This window comes from Syngnathus scovelli, chromosome 20 (genome assembly GCF_024217435.2).
Source record: "Syngnathus scovelli strain Florida chromosome 20, RoL_Ssco_1.2, whole genome shotgun sequence".
Taxonomy (NCBI): Eukaryota; Metazoa; Chordata; class Actinopteri; order Syngnathiformes; family Syngnathidae; genus Syngnathus; species Syngnathus scovelli.
The window spans coordinates 4,862,701-4,883,821 of NC_090866.1; the positions used below are offsets into that span (position 1 = coordinate 4,862,701).

At 45.4% G+C, this 21,121-nt stretch overlaps 3 protein-coding genes across 4 annotated transcripts in view; 2 read left to right on the top strand and 1 right to left on the bottom strand.

The window, feature by feature from the left end:
- The first annotated feature begins 9,432 nt into the window (after positions 1 to 9,432).
- On the top strand, positions 9,433 to 17,580 carry tmem63a (transmembrane protein 63A). 2 transcript variants are annotated; one of them, XM_049757861.2, is made up of 23 exons: positions 9,433 to 9,567; positions 11,066 to 11,238; positions 11,313 to 11,392; positions 11,479 to 11,557; positions 11,643 to 11,680; positions 11,751 to 11,893; positions 12,198 to 12,249; positions 13,249 to 13,357; positions 13,442 to 13,512; positions 13,587 to 13,667; positions 13,778 to 13,895; positions 13,981 to 14,114; positions 14,354 to 14,497; positions 14,565 to 14,718; positions 14,785 to 14,891; positions 14,962 to 15,048; positions 15,375 to 15,440; positions 15,579 to 15,741; positions 15,883 to 15,988; positions 16,341 to 16,508; positions 16,596 to 16,711; positions 16,777 to 16,827; positions 16,907 to 17,580. In XM_049757861.2, exons 1-23 carry the CDS (start codon positions 9,516 to 9,518, stop codon positions 17,048 to 17,050), a joined length of 2,436 nt encoding a protein of 811 aa, XP_049613818.1. In that variant the 5' UTR covers positions 9,433 to 9,515; the 3' UTR covers positions 17,051 to 17,580. The 2 variants fall into 2 exon arrangements, with proteins under 2 accessions (XP_049613818.1, XP_049613819.1); XM_049757862.2 differs by lacking the exon at positions 9,433 to 9,567 and adding an exon at positions 10,340 to 10,563.
- Positions 11,312 to 21,121, bottom strand: part of mrps18a (mitochondrial ribosomal protein S18A) — a 59,960-nt gene continuing 50,150 nt past the window's right edge. Inside the window, exon 10 of the mRNA XM_049757869.2 lies at positions 11,312 to 21,092. Within this exon, the coding sequence (XP_049613826.1) occupies positions 20,948 to 21,092 (145 nt within the window). The 3' untranslated portion in view covers positions 11,312 to 20,947. The remainder of the gene's footprint in view (positions 21,093 to 21,121) is intronic.
- rsph9 (radial spoke head component 9) lies at positions 19,246 to 20,577 on the top strand. The gene is made up of 5 exons (XM_049757866.1): positions 19,246 to 19,472; positions 19,556 to 19,715; positions 19,898 to 20,027; positions 20,107 to 20,253; positions 20,325 to 20,577. Exons 1-5 carry the CDS (start codon positions 19,246 to 19,248, stop codon positions 20,483 to 20,485), a joined length of 825 nt encoding a protein of 274 aa, XP_049613823.1. The 3' UTR covers positions 20,486 to 20,577.

Here is a 21,121-nt window from a genome sequence, read left to right on the forward strand (position 1 = left end):
ACCACACTTGGAGTTCACCTTGGATCCAGTGTGTGAAGACTGAATCAATACATTTGGCTTTGACTTCAAAACAAGACCATCCAACTTAACACAGCTAGCATGCCACCATTTCTCCTCTGCTTCCACGCTCATATTTCCTGCGATAGCAAGCGTGAAAATGGGCGTCATAAATCCAAAGATTTTTTTTTTCTAATTCATTATAACAGAATCAGGACCACATCAACGTGTGGTATGTAAATAAAACAACACGCCATCAGCAAGGCTTGGCCAAATGCCACTACTACATCGTAATGACTCCACGGGGGACTTTTTAGGGGACTGCGTTAACGCTCGGATTAGGTGTGTTGCTGAGATGTGTGTGTGCGCGCGTGTGTCTCCTCCTTCCCCCACGCTGACACGCCTTCACTTCATAATGTGATATTTCATCTGATGCAGAGCCAATGCACCACTATGACATCACGCAACTCAAGTGTTTATCAAAGGTGAGGGCGCTCGGAAAGAGGCTAAAATGGAGCCTCGCGCGCAGCGGCGCGCCACATCTGCACTTTGATACACAAACACGATGCCCGTATTTGGTCGTTCACACGCGGCGAACATCTCGACCCGTGATGGATTGGGTGCACTCCCACCTTGACAGACGAGCGATGGATGTGCTGGAGCTGAGGAGATGAAGGAGGGTGCGAGGGGGGGATGGCTGCGGTACTCTTGATGCCAGGGAGGATTTTAAATGGGGGCCAAGCAGATCATTTTCTCGTCAGCAACACATGTCATTTGCAAATGGGCCTTCAAAAGATGTGTGCGTCTCATGACATACCCTAAAATACCAAAATGTATGCTCAAAAATTGACAAAATTGGGAAATAACTCACTATGACAGCTACAAGACAAGACAGCCCCAAAGACACTGCGTACAAGCGGCCCTCGCACTACCTGTCGTTCCAGCCGCTAAACGGTCGTGTTAGCGCCGCGTCAAAAATGATTTGTGTTTTCCAACTGCAAGCGTGTCGTGCGTGCAAACCGCCAATTACGTTGGCCCCCTAATTACGCACTTGAAGACGTAATTAGGCCCGCAAAGAGATATTGCTCGCCGCAGCCAGGCGGGAGAAGGTTCACACATACGCATTCATCTTAATTAGCCTTTATATTTGAATTGTGTACACATAACATAGATGGGAGAGGTGGGTGGTTGGGGGGCTAACAGCTTGTATTCTCGTCAAGATAACAGAAAGCCAATCGGCAGAAACAGACAAGAGCCTGTTATGACAATTAGGTAGCATATTGTAAAAAAAAAAAAAAATCCCCTTTTTAGTTTTTTTTTTTTTAAGAAGACACCATTTTGTTTCAACTGTGGTTGACTCTTTAAAAAAAAAAAAAAAAAAAGTCAATTCTCAAGGGGTGATATTTTCGGCGATTCGTTAACGGCCGCCTTCTGCGTATGCAATCAACACAAACACGGTAGGAGTGAAGACAAGTAGTCACTAGAGAAGAGGGCACGAGATTTCCTCACGTTGTCAAAGTCATTTCCTCCATTCCGACCACAAATACGCCAATTCAATCAAACTTAAAGGACCTGCACACACTGGGCCGACTGCGCCTCAGCATCCAATTCTGGTATTAGCGCTTCCCTCTGTGTCATACACACACAGGCGTGCACACACTCCACCTAAAAGGTCAATAAATGTGATCAAAGCAGTGATGTGACGCCCTGGGAAATCACACGCACGCGCGTACACACAGTAAGAAGGCGTGCAAACAAGCCCGACGATCGCTACCTGGACGGGCCTCGGAGGCACGTCGCTACAAGAGGCGTGAGACACCAGCCTTCATCTGAACCTTGAGATGTGAGTGTGTGTGTCAGTGAGTGTGTGTGTCAGTGTGTGTGTGTGTGTGTGTGTGCGTGTGTGTGCGTGTGTGTGTGTGTGTGTGCGTGTGTGTGTGCGTGTGCGTGTGCGTGTGCATGTGTGTGTGTGTGTGTGTGTGTGTGTGTGTGTGTGTGTGTGTGTGTGTGTGTGTGTGTGTGTGTGTGTGTCTGTAGCGGCCCTCTCACTCTGCTTAAGAATCCAGTCACATCTCTTGCTAGCAGGCAGGCAGTAAGGCGCTTTCACGCAGGCAGGTTTGCTTTGCTTTGCTCTAAGTCGCCTTTCTTTCTCTGCGTGAGCCTGAGTGTGTGCTGTGTCCGTGTCTTCCGGTGTGTGCATGAAACCTGCCGCTTTTTGTTGTTGTTGTTTCTTTCATTTCTGTTTTTTTGCGTCATTTGTTTGTTTTCTCTCAGCAGCACTGACAAACCCACTTAGGCTCTTCCTCCTGATCTGTTGGCTCTGGGCTGGCGGCCTCCCTGCACAAGCTAGCGAGCACACGCGCACACACACAGAGCGCCTTAGCTGCTAGCTGATGTGTGACGGCCTGCCACTCAAAGCCAGTTCCGTTGAGCCGTGGCACAAAGGAGTAGGACAGATGACTGGATGAGGGAGGATGAGGTGCAGAGGAGAAGGGCTGGGGGTGTGATGGGGGTGAAGGGTATCAGTGTCTTTCTGCTGGCTGGCTGCTAGCTGTCGCTCTTTGGCTGTCTCCTTATATCTTTACTCCTCATTCTCCCCCAAGTGGCTGCTTTTGCAGCTGAACGCCATCCCTAACCCACCACTCAACTGCCAACCATCTTTTCCACAGAGCCCACTGCATCCACTGTGTTGCCCCCCCCCCCCACACACACACCCCGAGATGGGTTTTCTTGTATCTGACCAAGTGTCACTTCCTTTTAGACTTTTCATACACGACATGCCAAATCAAGAAAAAAAAAATAGAGAAGGCAAGAGACTGTTGACAGTTTTTACTCATGCTCTCTTAAAACGCTCTGATACCATGACACCGATACTAGCTTGTCATATGCTGTACAACTTGTAATATAGTTTTCTGTCCTGCTCAGTTTCAAACTGACGACTATGGAAATACATAAAATGGTGGATGTCCTCAACTGTTGCCTTGTCTTTCTATATGTACAGTATGATGTCATTCTGTTAATGTAATTGAGGCTATCTACACACTATAAACAAAAGCAATATCAGGATTGCCCAATTTGAACAATAGAGTCGAGCGAATCGTAAATCGAACCGTATTGCCATGACGCCAACGTGATCAAAACTAGGACTGCAAGCTACAGTGCGACTATCCGAGTTCCATTCATCAAGTAATAAGACAAAATGACTTCCAGGGAAAGCTAACCTAAATCATGTCTGTGATGATTCACTGTCAAGTTATCATGAGTCTATGAATCAATCATGTCCAAAGAGCATCAGCCTAGTGGTGCTGCCATCAAGTGGCTGAAGACGGTACCGCGGGGAAGACAGAGCAACAAGGCAAGAACAAGTGAGTTTGAGATGGAGGAGGAGAAGGAGCTTGTTCAGCAATATGGATCCAAAGCTGGAGGTTATTGAAGACAAATAATTCTCCATCAGCATCGAGGCGGCTGCCGATAGTGCTGATTCATCACTAGCCCCAGACACTATAAAGATGTCTGACTCTTTATCATCATCACCTTCTCTGATTCAAGATTCAAGAGTTTTTTATTCGCCATGTTTGAGCGTGCCAAACTGATGATACTCATCATGGTTGTCCTTATGACAACAGAAAAGCGATCGGTCAAGAGCAAAAGACATTGTGTCCACAACTCGCCATTGAAAATGATCCGAAAGAATCCAAAAGGTCTCGATTGATTAATTGATTAAGACGTGTGTCTAAATACTTTTGGATTGAACGATTCGCTCCTGCTCCTCATTCCAAATTAATAAACTGAGGGTGAATGCTGCCTCTCAGAAGCCAATTGGGAAAAGCTCGAAGCTATCAGGCTTCTCTCCAAGGCGCTGACTGCACATCTGCCCCTTGGCACGACCGGAATTAACTCTATGCAAAAAAAAATAATAAAATAAAATCTCTTTTTTTTCTTTTATTTTTTTACTCTCCTTTCCTTGTTTCCACTGTCTTTTTTTTTTACTCTCCTTTCCTTGTTTCCACCGTCTCTCTTTCGGCTTTTAATTAAAGTGAAGCAGGGGGGCTGCTAAAAACCTGCCACTAATTACACAGCCACTGCCCCTCGCACTCGCTCCCCTGCTCGTGTTTGCTTGTTTGCGCTCTCTCCTCTGGCAACTTCCCTCCGCGGGGGCAGCGCGCTGGAGCTCGGCCAGCAGCCACCAGCACCGCCACAGGCATTATTAACATCTGCAGACACATGGATGGGCAAAATGGCAAGAATGTGCAACACTAACACACAAAAGTTGTGTTGGCGTTCTATGACACGCTAGTCGACAGATACTTTGCGCCACTTTTCGACTCGCCTAATAGGTGCAAATCGTAATTGGATTTCACTCTGATATCAATCAAACAAACTGATACGATGCTGTCAACTTGTCATCGTGTTCCGCAAATCTCCACCAGTTGGGGCTCATTTATTGCGCTTCACATCTCATCTATTTCAGGTGGTTCCGGAACTCATCCCCGTGGTAAACAAGGGTTCAGAATACAGCCTGTAGTCGACCTGAGGTGTGACCACAGAGAGGGATGCAGATAAAGTTGCTGGACAACAGGCATGGACGGACTTTGAAGCGCGACCGCCATCAAGCTTTTGTCACCATCTGGGCGCCATTTGAAAAGCATCAGCTCTGGCTCCCTCTTGTAAATAAGGGATGCGACCCCAAACAGGCCACTCTCACTATATGGGGTCTTTCTGGCAGCTGCGGACCACCACGACCCAGCCCAAAATGGCGAGGACTGAAGCCAAAAGGGATTAAAATGCACACGGCATGCACAACGCATGTTAAGTCACGGTATAACTGGATGACACCAGTGAATGCTTCAAGGATCAAAGGATAAAATAAACTATTGCACTACAATTAAGTAAAAAAAGTTTTATGACACACTGACATTCAACAGCACAGCCACAGTAGCGTGTTACAAATGAAAACAGTTGATACAAAGTGCATAGAGAGAATAGAACCACGTGCATTCGTGTACTACAACTGTATGGTGCTACTGGGATAATGACATGGAAATTATATGCTAATGCTATGCTAATCTGGCAGCATTATTCTGCCCACCGGGTACCAGGAGGCAGAGCAATCTTACTCAAATACACACATTCACACACGTGCACAACGCCACCCCCCCTAAAAACACACACACACACACGCACACACACACACACACACACACACACGCACACACAAGCGCACGCACACACCACAGGAGAGTTGCCTAAGTTTGTCAAAATATTGATAAAGGAAATGTATAGGACATGGTAGTTGTGCAAACTTGTAAAAAAAAAAAAAAAAGTAAATTAAAAAATGATTTTAAGATTAATTTTTAACTGTTGATCACGTAGCCTGTGTAACATATAAAGGGACTATAAAGGGGTTTTCTAGAGGTTAATTCTGAAACAGCAGCTAAAAAAATCTAAATGATTGACTACGGAAATGACATTGAATGAAACAGCGTCTCTCCCTGGATAAACATGCAACTGCATCATTTACTGTACATGGTACACCTTTTAAATTTCAAAGCAAAAATATGTTTTGTCTAAAATACAATCTTGGTTGAAACACGGTACATACAAACTGGATTCAGTTGAAGTTGGGAAATTGTGTAAGATGTAAATAAAAACAAAATATAATGATTTGAAAATCCTTTTCAACCTATATTCAATTGAATATACTACAAAGACAACATATTTAATGGTCAAACTCTTAAAGTTTATTTAATTTTTCAAATAATTAACTTAGAATTTCATGGCTGCAACACGTGCAGTAGAAGCAGAAAGGGCATGTTAACCACTTCGTTACATCACCTTTCCTTTTAATAACACTCAATAAACGTTTTGGAAGAGAGGAGACTAATTTTCTTAGCTTCTCATGTGGAATTCTTTCCCATTCTTGCTTGATGAACCGCTTCAGTTGTTCAACAGTCCGGGGTCTTCCCTGTCATATTTTACGCTTCATAATGCGCCACACATTTTCAATGGGAGACAGGTCTGGACTGCAAGCGAGCCAAGGGAGAACCTGGACTCTTTCACTTCGAAGCCACGCTGTTGTAACGCGTGCAGAATGTGGCTTGGCATTATCTTGCTGAAATAAGCAGCGGCGTCCATGAAAAAGACGTTGCTTGGATGGCGGCATATGTTGCTCCAAAATCGGTATGTACTTTTCAGCATTTATGTTGCCTTGACAGAAATGTAAGTCACCCATGCCATGGGAACTAATGCACCCCCATACCATCACAGATGCTGGCTTTTGAACTTTGCATTGATAACAGTCTGGATGGTCCGCTTCCTCTTTGGTCCGGAGGACACGACGTCCAGTGTTTCCAAAAACAATTTGAAAAGTGGACTCATCAGACCACGAAACACTTTTCCATTGTGCATCAGTCCATTTTACATGAGCTCGAGCCCAGAGAACCCGGCGGCGTTTATGGATGTTGTTCATAAACGGCTTTTGCTTTGCATGGTGGAGTTTTAACCCGCACTTACTGATGTAGTGACGAACTGTATTTACTGACAGTGGTATTCAGAAGTTTTCCTGAGCCCATTTGGTGATATCCTTTACACACTCATGTCGGTTTTTAAGGCAGTGCCGTCTGAGGGATCGAAGGTCACGGTCATTCAGTCTTGGTTTCCGGCCGTGGCGCTTACGTGCAGTGATTTCACCAGATACCCTTTTGATGATATTATGGACCATAGATGTTGAAATCCCTAAATTCCTTGCAATTTTGCTTTGAGAAATGTTGTTCTTAAACTGTTCAACTACTTTCTCACGCAGTTGTGGACAAAGTGGTGAACCTCGCCCCATCCTTGCTTGTGAATGACTGAGCATGTTTGAGGAGGCTCCTTTTATACCCAATCATGGTACCCACCTGTTCCCAATTAGCCTGATCACATGTGGGATGTTCCAAATAGGTGTTTGATGAGCTTTTCTCAGCTTTCTCAGTATTTTTTGCCACCTTTCCCAACTTCTACTGGACGTGTTGCAGCCATGAAATTCCAAGTTAATTACCGTATTTGCCGGTGTATAAGTCGACTCGGTGTATAAGTCGACCCCCTAAAATTCGACGGAAATTTACGATTTTATGATATATCCTTTGTATAAGTCGAGCTCAATTGTTGCATTATATTAAACTTCAAAATTCAATATGCGAAATTTATTGACGAAATGTGTTCAAATTCCGGGAGGCCGTGCGCATGCGGCTGTTTATAAGCACCGCGGAGGAGATCGCGGAGCCTCATTCGACTTCCAGCGGCCGGCGAGCTCGCGCACGCCGCCCGGCACCACCGGGAGGCCGGAAATAGCTCCAAGCCGAGCGGATCGGCACTTTATAAGTACCGCGGAGGAGATCGCGGAGCCTCATTCGACTTCCAGCGGCCAGCGCACTCGCGCACCCCGCCCGGCACCACCGGGAGGCCGTGCACACGCGCCAAGTGGCCGGAAATAGCTTCCGCCGAGCGGACCGGCTCTTTATAAGCACCGCGGAGGAGATCGCAGAGCCTCATTCGACTTCCAGCAGCCGGCGAGCTCGCGCACGCCGCCCGGCACAGCCGGGAGGCCGTGCACACGCGCCGGGTGGCCGAAAATAGCTCCGGCCGAGCAGATCGGCACTTTATAAGCACCGCGTATGAAATCGCGGAGCCTCATTCGACTTCCAGCGGGCTGCGCACTCGCGCACGCCGCCCGGTTCAAATTTTCTAAGTGCCAACGGCTCTTGCGCCATAAAGTGTCCGCCTCGGCTGGTTCCCCATGTCGGCCAGAACAAGTGAAAATTTGGCCTCTTCCCCTGGAAGTCCGGCCAAGTTTGGCGAATATTTTCTAAGTGCCAACGACTCAACCGCCGTAAAGTGTCCGCCTCGGCTGCTTCCCCATGTCGGCCACCACAAGTGAAAATTCGGCCTCTTCCCCTGGAAGTCCGGCCAAGTTTGGCGAATATATTCTAAGTGCCAACGACTCAACCGCCGTAAAGTGTCCGCCTCGGCTGGTTCCTCCGGTCGGCCAGAACAAGTGAAAATTCGGCCTCTTCCCCTGGAAGTCTGGCCAAGTTTGGCGAATATTTTCTAAGTGCCAACGACATTCATTTAGACATGGCGATTGAATGCTTACGTACCGGTAGTTATTGTCGTTGCTTGACGCGCGATGACTCGCACATTCGCTCAATACCCAGTACTTCCCCCTAGCAGTCATCGTCGCTGCCTGGCTTTCGATGTCCGTTATTGAGGTGAGAATATTTGAAATTGTTGCTGAGGATGCGTGTTAATGCGACGAACGCTTTATAATGATTCAGTTTCTCGCTGTTTGATGAGCCTGACGGACGCACACCCACGCACAATGAGATGCATGAAAAACAGCCTTGGTTACCATCACATTTGAAGCGATGAATACGAAGTTAAATTTTATGACTCGGTGTATAAGTCGAGGTCGATTTTTTTCGGTCGATTTTGGATCGAAAAAGGTCGACCAATACACCGGCAAATACGGTATTATTTGGCAAAAAGCAATTAAGTTGATCAGTTTGATCATTAAATATGTTGTCTTTGTAGTGTATTCAACTGAATATGGGTTGAGAAGGATTTTCAAATCGCTATATTATGTTTTTATTTACATTTTACACAATTTCCCAACTTCAACCGAATCTGGTTTGGACATTCTATTTTTTTGTGACACACAGCACACCACCTGTGAGAGGCAGTATAGTGCCACAGAGCAAACTAAGAAAAAGTCGAGTAGAAGAAGAAAGCGAAGAAGCTAGGCTAAATATTAGCTCATCTGGTAACTGCAGTTTCAGTCGCAAATTCCTCTCCTTGTTATGGAGTGAATGCTCGGGAGACATATTGTGCAAACACAAAACAACTAGTTGCTTCTCTATTTATTTCAACAGCTTCAGCGAACCTCCTAATATGCTAGCTCGTATCATTTCACAATCACAAGAGGGCTTGGGCTCATCTTATTTCTGTAATGACACACACACACACACACACACACACACACACACACACACACACACACACAAACTGAAGGGTTGCTATAAAAATATTGAACAGTTTTAAAGCGAAGTAATTACTGTACAATAATATGGTATACAATTGAAGCAGTGTATTAAGTTAATAAAGACTAGATCCATTCAGCAGGAAGATGCTCTTCCTTCCTTCCTGACTGTCACAGTTTTTCTTGCCTCCCCCTCTCCCCTTAAGTGGCCGTGATTGACAGGTGGTCTATATCCACGCAATATCGCCCAGCACACGTTCCTATTCCCTTCCGGAGGCTTCATCCGCTGGTCAAATTAACCTTCCGTGCCTAGGGGAGGGGAGCGACGCCGACGTGGGGCCCTGCATGGGCCAATCAGCAGGTGATTAGGCCGGGGGCGGGCGGGGTGAGGGGTCACCGCAATGGGGCCATCGCAAGCCTGATTGGTTTCAATCAGCGGCCGGTCGGGAGGACAGCTGGGAGCTGAGCCGCGCCGTGCGCTAATCAACGTGTCCCACAGCGAGGCATGAACACTCACACTTGTGAGCGCACAACACAGCCACAACATGAACATCAGTGTGAGTACACATTGACATGGGACGAGAGAGACACAAACACACAGCAGGCAAAATTGAACAGTGTGGGTGGAAGTCTATAAACATCACATAATGGGAAGCTGGAGGGGGGAAGGCTGCACAACCGACAATGTTACAGTAAATTGAATGACTAATTGCATTGGCTTCATTAATTTGACCATGTGATCTGCGCCCGTGACATTGCTTAGTGACGCTTCGTCCCACACAAATCACTACACATCTCCCAAATGGCTCAAATGCGGAACCAGCCGCATTCTGCCCGCCGTGTCGGATATGCCATGCTAATCCTTGCTTAAATCTTGGTCAAACCTGCTTCCAAAAGACTAATCGTGAAGTCGCAAACATTTCATTTTGGCTTTTTGCGGCTTTCTTGGTACTTTCTTGGCCCAATGTTCTGGTCACATGAGATGGATTGTGTTCTTAAAGTAGAAAACATCACGTCACGCTTTGGGTTTTTCCAGCTTTTCATGGATTTGTCCTCCCCCAGCTCCCCTGATATCTATTTAGTGTTTATTTGAAAACTTATTTGGGCTCGGATAAATAAAAAAAAATCCAAAACAAATTTGAAAAATTGATCAGTTGCCCATACCTGATTTATCTATTTTCATTATATATTTACATTGATTGGCTCTAAATGTCTTTAACTCGACATATGCTTACTAGTTTACTCATACCTTTAATTTTATGATAAACGATTACTTTCGATTGCGCTTCCCGATTTCACGTGACATTTGTACTCTTGGCAGCTGTCGACCGTCTGCGCATGCGCGGAACCTGAAGTGGGACGGGCTGCACACAGACTGTCTTTCTCCACGGCTTTAAGTTTACTTTGCGGTTCAGCTATACAGGCGCAAACAGCACAAGGCAGGGTGGGTTGCGGTTCTCTCGGCCACGTAAGCAAGCCAAACACGTCGTGCGTCTCCTTTTCTAACTAGCAGGTCAAGTTTGGATGGCGGATGGGGGTGACTTGTCAGTAAGGTAAGAAAAGTTCTGCGATCGTCTATCTCCGGTTCCGCTTTAGTATTTCGTTGGCTTTCGAAACTTTTTTTTTCCAACTACCACCACGAGTTTCTTAGTTTGTTTGTTTTGTTTGTTTGTTTTGTTTGTTTGTTTGGGGTGGGGTGGGGGAGTCGCGAGAATACGTCACGCAAAAATGGCATAAGCGCCTGTCGTTTTGAATTCTTGAATATCACTTCCACTATAAGACGACCTCTCGAGCGAGCCGTGTAAATGCAGAACTCGTGACTTGCGGCGCGAGGGTTCAGTTGAGGCGTGGAGCGAAGAAGTTACACGAGCAAAACGCATCAACGTGCGTAACCAAACTCCCGTGGTCCGAGTTAGAGAGGAAAACTTTGCAAGTGTAGCAAATGTACTCACACTCCAAATAGACTTGAGCACAAACTAGAAATGATTTGTTTTCATTTTGAGAGTAGCCAAATATTGTGCTCTAAGAACTAACTGTCAGTTCCCCGGCCTGCAGTGATGTCATCGAGGTGGTGGGAGCAGTGGACCCTAGTGGGCTCAAACAGCACCACTGGGTCTAGCGGCCCCAACGACAAGACCTGCTTCAACAGCACGCAGAATACCGTCCTGAATGGAGGCAACTTTGGGGGAGTGCCTGTGGTGCTGCTTCTCAACTTTAGCTTCTTTTTGGTACGAGCTTCCGTTTGTAGCAGTTAAGTTATGGTTCTGTAAAATGGATGGACTTTTGTCTTTTGGTCCTACAGGTGTTGCTGGTCCTGTTCTCAATTATACGGAGGAAGTTCTGGGACTACGGACGCCTGGCATTGGTTGCGGACAGTGAAGGGTTGGTTTTAAATTAGACGATCAATTTCTGGGTTTGGTCAAAGTGTGTTCAAAGAATTGCATTAACACTCAATTTTTATGTTTTAGGGTCAACGGGTCGGGACGCCATCAGTACAAACACACCTCATCCTGTGTGTCCAATACGGATGACCTCGAGTATGAAATGGTTCGTAGAATCAAATAATTTATAACAATAGTCCAAAGTAATATGTCGCACAATCTGAACATCTATTTTGTGTGTCATTCTTAAGGGTTTCTGTTCTTGGCTGCCTTTCATCCTCAGAATGGAGTGAGTGTCCTTTGTCATCTGATTGGCGGTCAAGTCCTGATACCTTCTAAATAACGTTTGTCTTTGTCAGTGACGAAAAAATAAAAGCCAGATGCGGCCAGGACGCCGTTCACTACCTGTCCTTCCAGCGTCATCTGGTCATCCTTTTGCTGGTCATTACGGTCACCTCCCTCTCAATCATATTGCCCGTCAACTTGACGGGTGACCTGCTAGGTGAGGTTTGGTGCCTCAGAATTTTACTTCACTTCAAGGTCATACAGTCATCAGGGATAAAAACGACACTACTAGATTGGCTTCCCCTACACTGCATTGTATTGAGCCTTTTAAAAGTGGAAGAAAAAGTCCCTTTAACGCTGCTTCTCCTTTTGAGAAGACTGATGCCGGTTAATTATGTAAACACACCTTACAACAGCGTAACAGCTCATATTCTAATGGCAAATATAACAACTGAATAAGGTACAACAAAGTAAAAAGAAGACTCACAGCACACTTTTTCTATCCCGATTATGTCTTTCAGGCAACAATCCAAGGAGTTTTGGAAGAACGACTATTGGGAATCTCCAAAAGGGGTACGCAGCACAAAGTACAATATAATCTAAAATAGGATGTAAAAACTTGTGGGCTGCCACTTGCTTTGTTTTTTCATGACGCTTATTAACAGTAAACCAGTAAAAAGTGGTGTCCCACAAGGCTCTGTACTAGGTCCGCACGTATTTACATAATACAGTGGAGCCTCGGTTTTCGAACACAATCCGTTCCAGAAGGCTGTTCGAGAAGTGAATCGTTCGAATTCCTAATCATATTTTCCCTTTACAAATAATGGGAAAATAATGAATCCGTTCGAAGACCAAAAAAAACCCCGCCTTTTTTAAGCATTTTTTCATTTGCGCATTTTTGTCCAATCGCGCAACTGCAGCGCACCGCCGAACGCGCAACCGTAGCGCGTCGCCGACCGCACAACTGCAACGCGCTGGTCGCATTATTGTGACAGAGCCGTCGCTGAAATTTAAAAAATATTTTTAAAGTCCTGAAGTGCTTTACTGCTCCCACTTGCTTCCTTTGGAGGCATGATTAGAGTTGATGCAATCCTCAGAGTAACGAGAACGTAATAACGAACGGAGTCAGTTGGCATGCGGGTCCTCTTGGCTCATCTCACAAGGTTCGACAACCGAATTTCGTCCGACATCCGAAGCAAAAAAATCTCGAATTTTTTGTTCGAATACCGGTTTGTTCGAGAACCGGGACGTTCGAAACCCGAGGCTCCACTGTATCTCAATTACTTGCCATTGCAGGAGTCAACGGATCAACAAGCCTTGCTACTCAGTCCAGATATTAAAGTGTTCTTCATGCAAATATTTACTGTAATTATGACTTAACGACTGGTTAGCAATAGACAGTCAGATTCACATACGGGTTGCCACTATAGCAACAGAAGCGCAATGTGAAACAAGAACCTCCTGTTTTGAGGTACTAAAGAAAGATACGCATGAAATGGTGCTTAAGAATTTTATAATAACTTAAGTGCACAAAAGATTCAGTAGTGTATTGACTGTGGTTTCTCTCTCCAGAAACGACTGGTTGTGGCTTCACACAGTTTTTGCCGTCCTATATCTTGGCCTCACTGTTGTTTTGCTGCGACACCACACATCGCAAATGAAAGGCATGGGTCAAGACATAGTGAGTCTCAGCCGAACATAAAATCAGAAGTTGATGCTTAAGATTCATTTAGGCTGGATAGTGATCCCCCATGTTCATATGTAGGCACGAAACACCTTGTTTGTGACCTCCATTCCGAAAACGGCGACAGAGGACGACGTAAAGACACATTTCACGTGAGTTTGCGTGACACTCGCAAGCTAGCAAGAGTACTGCGCTGTTCCTTATTGTTTGCTGTTCTTTTGTACAGAGAGGCGTACCCCACCTGCCGAGTGTGTGCGGTCAACATTGCCTATGATGTGGCCAAGCTCATGCACCTTGATAAGGAAAGGTAAGAACACAAGGGTGTCATAACAACTAGATTGGCAAATTAGTTCAGGCATCTAAACAAAAACAAAACGGCGACATGAGTCAATGAAAGCTTTTTTTTTTCACCCTGAGGGTTCGAGCTGGAAAAAACCTGCGTTATTACGAGCGTGTTCTGGAGAAGACGGGACAGCGGGAACCAATACATCCCAGACTCTGCGGTTATCTCTGTTGCTGCGTCAACTGTGACAAGGTATATGACTAGAATTAAAAATAAGCTTCAAGATGATTGCCAGCAACTGTAATCACTTGTGGTGCTCGCATGCATCTTCCCTCAGGTGGATGCTATACAATACTACAGCACCAAAGAAAAATACCTGTTGGAGGAGGTCAGGCAGCAGGTGGAAATGGTGCCACAGCGCCCCCTGGGGCTTGCCTTTGTCACCCTTCAGACTGAAGCCATGGCTAAGTAGTGAGTAATCATTTAACACACCCTCACATTGGTGCCAGCTGGGAATCCATATTAGAACCCAGTCCAACACTGTCAGCACTGCTAAGCGGCATTAGCTGTCACAGACCCTGTCTGATGTGTTTGGGCCCAGGGCCAAAATTGACTCAACTCTTTTCTGGCATAACGGGAAAGCTGGCCACTTGTCATTGCTGAAAAGTTCATCATTCCTGTCCCTAACGCCTGTCCTCCGTGCTCATTAGCGTTTTGAAAGACTTCAATGCGCTGGAATGCGGCGGCACGAGTTGCTGTTGCGGCCGACAGCCTCAGCCATCCAGCAAGAGCGCGAGTATCAAAGTGAGGAAATGGAGGGTCAGCTTCGCGCCCCATCCCAAAAACCTCTATTGGTAAGGCCGCTGCATCGTGAATAGAATGGAGCCTGGCAACTCACATCAATGTCCACTTCCTGTCCAGGGACCATCTGTCAGTGCAGGGTTTCTCCTGGTTCTTGCGCTACATGATGCTCAACTTCCTGCTTTTCTTCCTGCTCACCTTCCTCACCACCCCCACCATCATCATCAACACCATGGACAAGTTCAACGTCACCATGCCCATCTATTATCTGAATGTACGCTCTCGAGATCGCCACGGCCTGTCAGGCTTCAAATCTGACCTCTCTCTCGCTCCCCCACAGAACCCAATCATCAGTCAGTTTTTCCCGACCTTCCTACTGTGGTGCTTCTCAGCACTGCTGCCCACCATCGTCTACTACTCCACACTGGGGGAGGCCCACTGGAGCAGGTGTGATGCTTCATTGGTGGGCTAAGTGATGTGGCACTTTAGACTGAATCATCCCTGTGTGTTCTTTCAGGTCCAGCGAGCAGCTGAGTATGATGCACAAGCTTTATTTCTTCCTGCTCTTCATGGTGCTCATCCTTCCCTCGCTCGGACTCACCAGGTAATTGCAAAGGGCTTCACGCTCCACAAATAAGTGTTGCGGTTGTTTGCATTCTGAATTTCTTTCAAAGACAAACTCTTTGAAAGTTTTCAAAAAAATGTACACATTTGTCAATACATTATTTGGTTCGTTTATTGGAAACGCAGTTTGTATATCAGTTTTATTTAAAACATATGTACCAAATTATGATATTTTTTTTGGGTTGAGGCATACAAGTCATTTTCTCTCTCTCGCTCTCTCTCTCTCCCTCGCTCTCTCGCTCTCTCCCTAACTCCCCCCCCTCCCTCTCTCCCTAACTCCCCCCCTCCCTCTCTCCCTCCATGTAGTCTCGCCTTGTTTTTCCGCTGGCTGTTTGACAAAGAATTTCTAACGGATGGGAAGCTGAGGTTTGAGTAAGTTCCTCTCACGGTTGCACAAATGTCCTTTTTACTGACACCTCTTGGTAACTGCTCTGCACAATATCATCACATTCTGCTCTATCCATAATGTTGACATGTTATTTTACTCTAAACAACTCTCTTCCCCACTAGATGCGTTTTCTTACCTGACCAAGGTGCCTTTTTCGTCAACTACGTGATCGCGGCGGCCCTGGTGGGCTCGGCCATGGATCTGATGCGATTGCCCGGTCTGCTTCTGTACATCATCCGCCTAGCATTTGCCCGCTCAGCCGCTGAAAGGAAATACGTCAAACAGGTTTGTGAGCGGCCACACCGAGACTATACACACAGTCTAAATGTTTTGCTCAAAAGGCCAAATAAACGATATTCAAGAAATATTGCAGCCGCTTTTATTTTTCTGTTTTATTACATGACATTCTTTTATTTCTATTGCCAGAACCAAGCCTATGAGTTTGAGTATGGTGCCATGTATGGCTGGATCCTGTGTGTGTTTACAGTCATCATGGCATACAGTGTCATTTGTCCCATTATTGTGCCTTTCGGTGAGTATGACAGCAGACATATGCACATAGAGAATATTCGGTATTCTTGAGGTCCGAGGCTCATTTACTTCGGAAACACAATAGCTAGATGAATTAAAACTGAGCCGTAGTCTTATGACAAACATCCACCTCAAATGCAGTAGGTTACAAGTAAGGTAATTCTTCGTATGGGAAACAAAGATGTGTACTTCGTAGCGAGCCTTGTGGAATGCCACCAGTTTGAGTCTACTGGAACACCAGTTTGCTCGCGAATTCTTGCATCTTTACTTAAGCCCCAAATGTGGTATGCCAGGACCAATGTAAACTGAAGATGCCCTTTTAAATGTTTCTATTGCCTGCATGTCCCAACGAGGTCTCCTATACATGACGCTGAAGCACCTGGTAGACAAGCACAACTTGTACTTCGCCTACTTGCCGACACGTCTCGACCGCCAAGTCCACCTAAAGGCTGTCAATCAAGCTCTGGCCGCGCCCATCATCTGCCTAATATGGCTTTATTTCTTTTCAGTCCTTAGAACAGGTTAGTGACATGCAGTGGCTGAAAACAATGGCATCTTCCGAACAATTATTAGCTAGTAGCAAATATTAAAAACCTCTGACATTGCAGGTTTCTGGGCACCCACTTCTCTGTTTACCTTGGTTGTGCTTGTCGTCACCATCCTCATCTGCATCAGCTACACCTGTTTTGGCCATTTGCAGTATCTCAGTCCGCACAATTACACGGTGAGCGAGATATTGTGTCACATTTCTTCATCTGGTGACACCTTCTGTGGTCTCTCTTGACATAGGTGAAGGAGGAAGATGAGGACACACCTGAGGGAGAGGAGGAAAACACCATGGTAAATGTCATAAATACAACCTCAGTAAACATTCATCAAGTTAGATTTTTTTAAGCATCTTTACGTATTATTTTTATAGGTTTACCTACCCAGAGTGCTGAATCCCAAATCGTCAGCGGAGACTCCAAAGGCGACTCAGGCCTGGCAGTCGTACGGTTCCACAGAGGGCAGCCTGCAGCATAGCCCCTCTCCTGAAGAGGACGACATCACCGAACAATCTTAGTTTGACATCTTGCATTAACCCGGCCATCAAAGGACATAGGGGTGTGATGACATTGTGTCAAAGATTAACCCAGGGTAAAGGATGCCATTTGTTTGATATCAGAGGGACGTGTTTACAAGAAAGCAAACGTCTGGGCCTTTGTGATTTGTTGCCAAAAAAATAAGCACATCCTTTTTTGAGGAAAAAGAAAAGTGGAATGAATGTCTTGAGAAATGAATGACAAATAACAAATAAGCGTTACTGATACCAAAGATGTAAGTGAGCGATTTATGATTCAAATGGACCTCTGCCAAGGGGGAAGCACTTCGTGTTATAATAATGCACTTTATGTCACACATCTGTTATTTATGTACACGCTGAGTTGGGATTACAAATCAAACAGACAGACTTTTTAAAAAAAATTTTTTTGGGACCGTTTAAAACAAATAACACAAAAACTTTATTTTGAGATTTTCTTTTGTTACCCTCCCCAATTTTTTTTTTAAATTTTGTAACAAATTAAACTTTTTTTTTCCACAATTTAAAAAGCATTTTATGCGCTTCATTATTATTTTGGGTAAAAAAGCATACCTTTGAAGTAATGAACATACTGTGCCATAGGAGGGCGCACCAGCGAAACTTTTAACTCTTCCAATGCACAGACAGACAGACTTGACTGAAATTTTAAAACCTTGGTATGTGGCCCATTACTGGACAATAGTGCCTGTAGCTCCGCCCCCTCACCTGATCTCTCACCACTGTCAAGCCCCTCTTGTACTTCTGCCATTTTCCCCCCTTTTTTACCCTCTCTTTCTCATCACACGCTTCCCACCAGGGCTGACTGAGGCCTCCACTAGTCTGTTGTCATGTAAAGACTTTGGGCCACGCTTGATTATCACGCTTGTTATGCTTGGGCAGTGGAGTGCTGCCCTAACAACGAACATATGTAGGTTAGTCGGTGACATAAAAAGACTGACCCCCAACCCAAGGCTACTTGGCACTGATCAGTGAGCTTGAATGGGACATTGACAGATGTAAACAACACAGATTGCACAGAGTATAATCCATAAGAAATTTGGCTTGCGCTGGAAGGCCTGCTGGAGTCGGTCTAATTTCAAACATTTGTTAAGCATTCTGGTTCAACTCAAAACACAACAGAACAACTCTCTTGAGTTGTGCGTAGGTGTGCAACCCAGTCGGTCCAGTTTCCCTCTCAATGCATTCTTGCCATTGTTGTTGTCTGTGCTTTTGTGCCACACAGACACCATTATTTTCTTGCCTGCTTTGCCTCTCTTTCAGCATTCACTTCATCCTGCACTCCCAGGCCATTGAGAGCCGCAATGTTTTTTCATATAAAGTGCATCAAATAGGAATTAAACAGAGTTTAGTGCACAGGTTTCGCCCACGTGTCAGTGCCGAGATCGATGGCCGTGACCCCTGAGCCAACAAGTGCGTCTGGCAGCGACATGCTAAGTGACGCGGTCTCGCCTTTTGTGTGGCGGGATTAGTGTCGTGGCAACGCCGGTCGCCCGGGGCGGTGGGTTTCCTAGAACGAGCGGGACGGCCACCGCTTCCAAGTTCCCTTCCTATCCTGTACCAAGTGGGATTGGACCAAGGTCTGCTGTGAAGTGGACACTCGGAGTATATACATATACACATGCATACACACATAGTGGGAAACGTAATTTCAATCTATTTGTGTCTTGATGTGAAGAAATTGACAATAAAGCAGACTTTGACTTTGACATACGTAAAGATATATTCACACAAAAAATATATAACCATTCAGTGGTATTTAGAAAAGCACTGTGTATCTATTGAATTAAAACATACCATAATATATCATTTTAATTTAGTAAGATTGAGAAGACACTAGAAATACTGCTCTTTCTCTTGGGCGGTGCCGACATATTTAAATATTTTGACGTTCCGCCACGTCATCATCGCTGCTCGGCAAGCACCAACCAATGGTTTGTGTAAGCGTTGCCATGGTGACCAGGAAGCAATGCTCCGGCTCGCAGGACGAAAAATTGACGCCAAAACCATTACTAGTCCATAGAAAACTTTCGAGAACGAAGCATTAGCTAATAATTTAGGACGAGTGAGTTTACTGACACTATAACGACCAAAGTCCATGCACGGAAGCGTTGTCCGGCGGTGGCTAGCGAGCTAATAACGGCCCAGACAGCCATTATAACGCACGAACAACAATAACAATGGACGCTAATTCGTTATCCTACTCGTTGGAGCTGGTTGCGGGCAGCGGGTGCATTTTAAACACCGAGCAAAGGGCAGCTCTACAAACGTCACTGATTATTTTGAAGAAAAACTACAAGTTCAATCGAGTGTTGTTTTGGGGCAAGATACTCGGTTTAAAGGAGCACTATTTCATCGCTCAGGGGAGAAGGGCTGACGAGCTTAAGGACACGCAGCATTTCTACAGGTGACACGCATATTGAATTGAGTATTGAATTCTTTTCAAACTGCACGTTTGCCTTAATGATTCATTCTGGCCTGGGCTTCTAGCTTCAATTGTATCGACTGGTTCCTGATCCCAACGACCACGGCCGAAATGATCACGGACGTGTCCAAAACAGCAAAGGGTCGATTCGAAGGCGACCCATCATTTGTGTACGAGTCCCGACAACAAGCAGAAAGACACGATCCTTCGGTGGAGGAATCGACAGTGAGTAATTAGCACAGTTTCAGGTCGGTTTTTGCATACAAGTAAATTGAAAGTATTTGAAGAATGTGACAAAATAAACCACATTAAGGCGCATTTGGCAATGAATGGAGAAAATCAGATGAACACTAAATAGAATATATGTGAACGGAATAAATCTAGTTTGGATTTGCATTCGTGTTCAGACCAAAGTGACGGAGGAGACGAGGCTGGCTGTGACAGTTCACCACATCAACGAGGAAGCCTCCGTGGTGCCGCGGGGCGCCTTCATCAACAGCACGCACGGCATCGTCCAGATTAATCGCAGCTTTGGCGGTGAGCGTGGCGTCAATCGCTTTCACGTGCGGACACAGAGATGCTCGGCGGGAAAAACTGAATGCAATGTCTGTCTCAGGTCTCTCCTACACCCAGGCGGGGAAACTTGAAAATTTTCTTCATTTCTCCCAGCCCAAGAATTTAAAAAAGAAATCCCTGTGGGAAATGGCCGATTTGAACCCTGCTTTGGACTTCCTGGATCCGCTGAGTGAGGACATTCCAAAAGGTGACAGTGAGATGTGAGGTTCACCGTAGGTAATATTGTAATTCATTGTTTCAATATTTCTGCCTGTCTAGGATCGTGGAGTCTTCAGTTTGAGAGTGCCAACAAGGTATGCGTGATTCGCAGCTTGTTGTGGTTGGGCCTAACCTTCTATCACGTGCCCATGACGCCACTGCACGGGTTCATCTACATCGGCTACGGGACCAAGAATTTGGACCTACCGTTCATGCTTTAAAAGAAAGGTGTAGCGTTCTGTATGACAAAATGTATTTGTCTTATTGTTTCATTCAATTTGAATCATTATAAAAACAATGAAAACAAAATCAACATTACATCCCAGATTTTATTTACCTGATGATATTACTTAACCACTTTGAGGGCTTTTTTTATTTTTATTTTTATTTTTATTTTTTTAGAAGATCAACAAAGGATATGGAAGATGTCACGCACATAAAAATAAGAATGTAATATAAACAGTTGTTGCATCCATTTGCCTGGAGCAAACAGACAGCAATCAAAATGACTACGTTTTTTCCCCTACATTTCAATCCTCACAAATCATGCTAACTTTAGATGCAAAAAACTCTGAGTTTGTTTTTTGTTTTGAAAATTACATGGCAGGCTGGATTAAATGGTCTAGACGAGTCCTCACCCTGATTTAAATCTGTAGTTCCAGCAGCTGCGACACAGGCATCCTTCAGTGTTTAGTGTAAATGGGCCTGGGGCCATAGCGCACGTTATCCTTGAGCAGGGGGCTTCCGACAGCCATGCGTTTCTTGCACCATTTTAGCCCGCGTTTGTAGATGGGCTTGACTGATTTGATGGCCCAGCGGGTCAGGTATCTGGAAGAAGATGAGACAGACTGAGGATT

Bases quoted from the DNA above. Each gene is read 5' to 3' on its own strand.
- tmem63a (XM_049757861.2), top strand. From the start codon at position 9,516: ATGAACACTCACACTTGTGAGCGCACAACACAGCCACAACATGAACAT. The intron at 9,568-11,065 runs GTGAGTACACAT...CCCGGCCTGCAG, and splicing joins GCCACAACATGAACATCAGT to TGATGTCATCGAGGTGGTGG. The intron at 16,828-16,906 runs GTAAATGTCATA...TTATTTTTATAG, and splicing joins GAGAGGAGGAAAACACCATG to GTTTACCTACCCAGAGTGCT.
- rsph9 (XM_049757866.1), top strand. From the start codon at position 19,246: ATGGACGCTAATTCGTTATCCTACTCGTTGGAGCTGGTTGCGGGCAGC. The intron at 19,473-19,555 runs GTGACACGCATA...CTGGGCTTCTAG, and splicing joins GACACGCAGCATTTCTACAG to CTTCAATTGTATCGACTGGT. The intron at 20,254-20,324 runs GTGACAGTGAGA...CTGCCTGTCTAG, and splicing joins GAGTGAGGACATTCCAAAAG to GATCGTGGAGTCTTCAGTTT.